The 6,798-nt window shown below is 39.1% G+C and overlaps 1 protein-coding gene across 2 annotated transcripts in view; it reads right to left on the bottom strand.

Annotated features, from left to right (window-relative positions):
* The window catches only part of WDR35 (WD repeat domain 35), a 49,115-nt gene extending 42,317 nt beyond the window's left edge, over positions 1 to 6,798 (bottom strand). For both annotated transcript variants that reach the window (XM_080614895.1, XM_080614896.1), the window contains exons 1-5: positions 6,690 to 6,798; positions 6,000 to 6,117; positions 5,156 to 5,227; positions 2,406 to 2,498; positions 8 to 136 (exon numbers count right to left, since the gene is read on the bottom strand). In XM_080614895.1, coding sequence (XP_080471021.1) covers positions 8 to 136; positions 2,406 to 2,498; positions 5,156 to 5,227; positions 6,000 to 6,117; positions 6,690 to 6,713 — 436 coding nt within the window. In that variant the 5' untranslated portion in view covers positions 6,714 to 6,798. The remainder of the gene's footprint in view (positions 1 to 7; positions 137 to 2,405; positions 2,499 to 5,155; positions 5,228 to 5,999; positions 6,118 to 6,689) is intronic.

Genomic DNA, 6,798 nt, shown 5'->3' on the forward strand with positions numbered 1-6,798 from the left:
ATTTTACCATCCACCGATCCAACAATCACAGCACCATCTTCATACACAATACAAATCTTTTTTCCATCAGCATTCCAGCTCATACTTCGAACAACAGATTTATTTCTATTGTTAATCATCTCTTCGTACCAAGCACCTATTAGTAGTGAATGAAAAACTGTGTTATACTTCTGATTTGATAATCCCCTAGTGGATGCAAGATATTGAATCCAAAGAGTAAAATTATTCTCATTTTAAAAGATGCAAAGAGGATGGTAATGATGTTTCATAGCCATACGAATTCCTGAAGTTGTTCAAAAAATAAATACATAATATATATGTATTATAAAATATATAATATTAGCTATATATATAATATATATAAAATATATAAGTTACCAAGCAATCAAATTATGTGTTCAATGAAATGGAGAAACCTGAGAATGGTCTGCTTAGAAGTAAACATAAGATAGTGAGTTACATATGACTTCTCAGTGTAATGTACGACAAACAGAAAGCGACAGAAGTAGCTTTTTAATAAGTTTTAGATCTTTTTAGTAATTTTTTTTAGTAGTTTTAGAAAGTAATTAAAGTTGTTCTGCCCTTTCAGTGAAAATCTAGCAAGACAACTCCATAGTGTCCCCAGACCACGCAGATGTAATTATTGTGAAACCCAGTGTTAGGATGTGAGCTACTTATTTCCAAAAAGAACCTGACAAAAGAGGAATGGAAGAGGGGAGCCAAAGTCCAAGAGGGGCCCTACAAGAAGAGATCTGTCCTTATGTAATTTCAGAACTGACAAGAACACACTAGCATACATAAAACAGAGGGAACAACCATCTTTGACAGGAATATGAATTAACTCATTTACTGGTTCTTTTCCAGACTAAGAGATGATTCATGTGCCAGTAGCCACCACGTATCAGGCAGAAAGATTAATCAAGTGATATTCTTTATTCCTGAAATGAGAAGCTGAGATTTTGTTTCCATTTTTCATTAAACAAAAATCCCCAAGAGAAAAACCTTCATTTTCTTCTTTCCCACATGTGTTGGAAAGTGGTTAATTTGACTGTGAGGTTTGCTGGATTCCAATTGAATTTAAGTGTACCAAGAAAAAGTACATGTACATATGAAAAGATCAAGAACAATAAAAGCCAATTAGAGCAACACACAGATTAGTCATAGAATCATAGAATAGCTAGGGTTGGAAAGGACCTTAAGATCATCTAGTTCCAACCCCCCTGCCATGGGCAGGGACAAATGCAGGGCCAGCAAATTGGTCAGGCAGGATTTCCCCTCAGTGAAGCCATGCTGGCTGTCACCAACCACCTCCTTGTTTTTCAGGTGCCTTAGCATGCCTTCCTGGAGAATCTGCTCCAAGAGTTTGCCAGGCACAGAGGTGAGACTGACTGGTCTGTAATTCCCCGGGTCATCCATTTTCCCCTTCTTGAAAATGGAGGTTATATTTCCCTTCTTCCAGTCGTCGGGAACTTCACCTGACTGCCATGATTTTTCAAATATGATGGACAGCGGCTTAGCAGCTTCATTCGCCAGCTCCTTCAGGACCCGCGGATGGATTTCGTGAGGTCTCATGGACTGGTGTACGTTCAGGTTCTTACGATGGTCTCGAACCATATCGTCTTCTATAGTGAGCCTAGGGTTTTCATTCTCACAGTCCCTGCATCTGCCTTCCAAGACTTGGGTGGTGTGGTCAGAGCCTTTGCCAGTGAAGACTGAGGCAAAGAAGTCATTAAGAACCTCAGCCTTCTCCAAATCCAGGGTAGCCAGTTCTCCTGATAGCTTCCAGAGGGGGCCTACACTGTCCCTGGTCTTTCTCTTATTCGCTATGTACCTATAGAATCCCTTTCTGAAGTCATATTAGTCCACTGCCTTTGTTACACATTTCTAAAGGCTGCTTTTATGAAAGTATATAATTGATGTTCTCAGCAGGGTTTCTTATTTCTTGTAGTTCTACCACCAATACGTCTCTGCTTGATGCACTTCTAGAACTCTTTAAATACTACAATACCCAGAACAGAACCTATACAAACAAGCACTGCTTCTTTTTTTGTTCAATATACTACTTTCCTCCAAGGGAATAAAGTAAAATAGAAGAAAACACGAAATTTAGAGCAGTTTACAAAGTATGTGGCTAAAACTTGGATCTTTTCCTAAGGTACCTCTACAGGCCCACCACCTTCCTATATGTGACTACACTATGAAAAATGTTGACAAGTATTACAATAAAAACTTGGAAATTGTTTAAAATCTATTTTGAGCTTTACAGTCTGCAAAATAAAAACCCTGGGTAGGAATTCTTCTAATTGCCAGGAAAAAAAAAAAAAAAAAAAGAGAGAGAAAACAAAAATAAAAGATTTCTCACAACATGGAATATTATCCCATCTCAGATTTATCCTGCAGAGTACCTTTATACAGCATCCACACAATGATAAGTCCATTTTGATCACTTGTAGTCAGTTTTTGATACTGTTCATTCCATGTCACTACTTGCACAGCACCTAGAAAATGATACAGTTTTTTTATTTACACCATTTAAGTAAGTTAATAAAACCCACCACATCCAACTTGATCAACCTGGACCTTTTCAGAAATCTGCACTGCAGAATCTAATTTTGGGCATTCTTTTTGTATCTCTCATTTCTCCTTTCAAAATCCTGCTAAACAGCTCCTTTTGCTTCTGTATTCACCCACTTGACTAACATCTTCTCCAAATTCTGCTCAGAATATTGCTTCAATATGTGAAACCCAAATCACAGTTTTGCAGTTTCTGACCATCTCTGACACGTTAGTTTGGGAAGGCAACAAAACTTCACTGTCATAATAAGTTTTAGTTTTCTCTTCCCCTTAGTATGTTGATCCTCAGTAATGCTGCACTTTTAAAACAAAATCTCCTTCACAATTACCAAAAAGACAACTCTAAACACAATTCCCGCAGACTCTCAAGTCTCATATGGATCCTACTCATAAATATTTGATCCAACACATCTTCAAACCGTGGCTTCTAAGCAGCATCTGATTTCAACACTGGATGTGAACTTGGCCACTTCAAGCATCACGTTCCTTCATGCCCTCACTGCTAGTCATCCATTTCCTCTGTGTCCTTTCCATTTTCAGACTTTCATGAACTTTATCAACAGATGCAATCAAAGATACCCTGAATGTCAGGAATTTGTGAAGGTAACAGTAATCTATTTCAGAATTTAAAACATCCATTCAAAATATCCACTAAACGAATTCATTTTTTTTTATCATGTTTAACCAGGCTCCTAAAATAACCTGACTGTTGGCAGGTTTCAACTGCTAATCCTCATGAAAAGACCAATTCTTCAAAGAATGTAAGAATTTTAGTATTCTCTTCATAGCCCACTGTCCACAGATGATGATCAATTAACATTCCTTTCACAAGAGTTTAATGCTTCCCTGCATCCATTTTTTACTTCCACACACTATCCTTCTCTAGCCTGTTTTCTAACCTTTATAAACTTTGTCTGCATATGGGAGCTGTCCCTGCCCATGGCAGAGGGGTTGGAACTAGATGGTCTTAAGGTTCTTTCCAATCCAAACCATTCTGTGATTCTACACTGCAGTCCATGTACGCACACATATTATAATTTGTTAATAAAGAGAAAACAAAGATATATTTAAGGCAAAAAATGGGTGTACTGAACTAAATTTGATTTCTTCAGAATAAATGTGAAGTTACCATAACATATAAGGAAATGTCATATACTATAAAAAAATAAAAGCTTATCCATCCAAATGTCCAAACTGTGCAGGGGCCTCAAGTGTCCCCTGCAGCTCATGGAGGAGAGGAGGAGGCTGTCAACCCAGAAAGCTGGGAAATAGTAACAACAAAAAACGACAAAAAAAGGAGGAAGAGGACAATGAAAAGCAAGGAGCTTCCTCCTAAAGCTGTTGTTCCCACCCAGAACCGCTTTGCTGTCCTCCAGGGGGCTAAGAAGGAAGGGCACTTGCACCAGAAACAATCGGCTGGTGCACCGGTAAAGAAGATCAGTACTGGTGCTGCCAGGAAAAAAGAGGCGGGTCATAGTGGTAGGGGACTCTACTTTGAAAGGGGCAGAAGCACTCATCTGTCGGCCTGACCTGATCTCGACGGAGGTGCGTTGCCTACCTGGGGCACGGATCAGGGATGTTGCAGAGAGGCTGCCTGCTCTAGTAGGTCCCATGGACTATTACCCACTTCTAGTGATCCATGTTGTTTCCAACCCTAACTATTCTATGATTCTATGTGTTGCTAGAAAAAATGCTTATGAAGGCTTTTAGTAGCATTTCTGATTTTAGCCTATTATACAGAATTTAAAATTTTATATAAAAAGTGTAAGAGAAAACTGTTCTCCTTTTTTTAAAAAGAAACCACAGTAGAACCACAGTAAAACTATAAATGTTTAACTCAGCAATTCCAGCATTAACTGCCCATCTGTTTAGCTTTTCTCTTCTGCTATAAAACATTCTTTATCTGTCATCTACAAATGTAGTGTGTGAACAAACATATCATGATCTTCTACACAAACACTGAAAAAAATATTCCAGTCCCATGCAACTGTGTAGCACTTACAGATTAACCATGCTAAAGTCAGAGATAACAAGTGCTGTACCAGTAGCACTGCATGATTAAAAAAACAAAAAATAAAGTCTGTCTATAATATAACACATACAGCAGCAGCATCCACTTAAATAAAAATCAGTATTTCTTTCTCAGGATAATGAATGGGTACCAAATAATTTGGAGAAAGCAAAGCCTAAGGTAATACAAAGCACAAGACAGGCTGTAATGTCAAAGGACACAGACTTAGCCTTGCAAAATCCATAAGCAAACTTTAAGTCGTAAGAGGCAGAGCCGAGCTTGGTTTGTGCAGCATGCATTTTGCATTACACATCAGCCACGAGAACTGAAGTTAGGCTACATCAGTTTGATTCTCAATCCAGTAATTCACTCACGGATATGACTGTAGGTCTTTCATCAGATAACTTGGTAAAAATAGATAGCCAGGGTATTACATACCTGAGCTGAACACTAATAATTTTTGTTTCAGACTTGTAATAAAAAATTATGGCAAAATTACTCTATTAACTTCACAAAATCTTGTAATTTTTATTCTAAGCAGAAGTACATTAAATAACCAAAGCCACTTACCACTGTGACCTTCAAGAGTCTGATTCACAGAAAGATTGCTAGGAGCTGCGAGTCCCTTTATTTTTGCTTCATCTGAAAATAACAAAATCAGCTATAAAATCTGCCTAACAAAGCACACATACTACTGTGTCTCTGTCAATACTGCAGCTTCAATCACTGTTTACATAGATAAAATTATTCACCTAAAAGAATGTAAATTGTAACTGCAGGATGAATTTTCCACCCTCAGTTCAATGTGTTTGCTATTCACATCTGTCATCCAAATTCATACACTCCTTATGATCAAGCAGTTTTTCAGGGGAAAAAAAAAACACATAAAAAAAACCCAACTATGGCTATCATGTTTTGCTACATTCAGTAAAAAAACTTAAAAATAATTCGAAAATATATTAGATTTTATTTTTCTTGGAACATTTTTATTTAGAAAAGAAAAAAATTGGCAGCTTCCTCCATAAAATAATGAAGATGGTAGAGAACATTGAAACAAAATAAAGAAATCATAAAACAAATTCCAAAATAACCTGGAAGCCTATACAAAATGAACAAGAATGAAACATGTGCCCTGAAAAAGAAAAAAAGTGCTAAAGAAAACTTCAGCAGATGTAATGGGTACACAAATTACACATGTGCATGTAACACAAGCTGGAGGAAATCTGTGCAAAAGAAAGTAACAGCACATTGGATGTTTTGGCAAATACATAACTATCTATGTACAGGTTTAAAATGTGCAATACCATCAAGAAACTTGCGGAAGGAGTTATGCTTCCTGAAGTGCAGTGGATTTTGTTCTTAAGAAAAACAACGAAAGAAACAAACAAACCTAAAACCACCCACGCTCATTTACCTGTCTGTGTTTCTAATTTTAAGACTTTCAGTAATCCATCCTCTCCACCACAGGCTATGAAACCTTGATCCTTATTCCAGGAAATACATCTTAATCGAACATTACCAGGAATTGCAATCTGAAAAAGAAGTATTTTGTATCTCTACACAGCTATAACAATCATGTTTTATTTTAAAAATACTCTATCTGAACACCTCAAAGATACCTATGCTAGCACACCAGATAAACTTATTTCTATCAACAGATCAGTACGTGCAAAAAGAAACAAAAGACAATCAGAGTGACAAGCACCAGTGAAACTGCAACACAAGGCTTGAGAAAAGGTAACCCAACACATGCAGTAAATCATTATAGCAGGACATCTTCAAAGGTGTGCTGAGAAGGCATCATGAGCAACGAAGCAGGGGAGAGGGACGCAGAGCTCTGACAAGAGCAGAGCCGACATCTCAAGACCAAAGAAGCCCCAGGCTCTGAACGCAGGCCGCGAAGGAGCTGGCAAGGCAGATCAGGGCATCACTCTGCTCAAAGGCCAACGCCACGACCGCACCACCAGCGCCAGCAGAGCCGCAGCCAGCGGGAGTCCCGAGAGTCCCCTCAGCTCCCCGAGGCCTCCGCGCTCCCAACCCTCCGCGCTCCCAACCCCCGGGAGAAACCCCGCCGCCCCGGCTCTCCTCCGTGCCCCAGGAGTACCTTCTTGCACAGATAGATGAACATCCTGGCGGAGCGGGGGGACCGCTCCTCACGGCGGCGAGGCTCGGTGGGCACGACGCGGCCTCCCTGGTGACCGCGTCACTCTGGC

This window comes from Psittacula echo, assembly GCF_963264785.1.
Source record: "Psittacula echo genome assembly, chromosome: 4".
Taxonomy (NCBI): Eukaryota; Metazoa; Chordata; class Aves; order Psittaciformes; family Psittacidae; genus Psittacula; species Psittacula echo.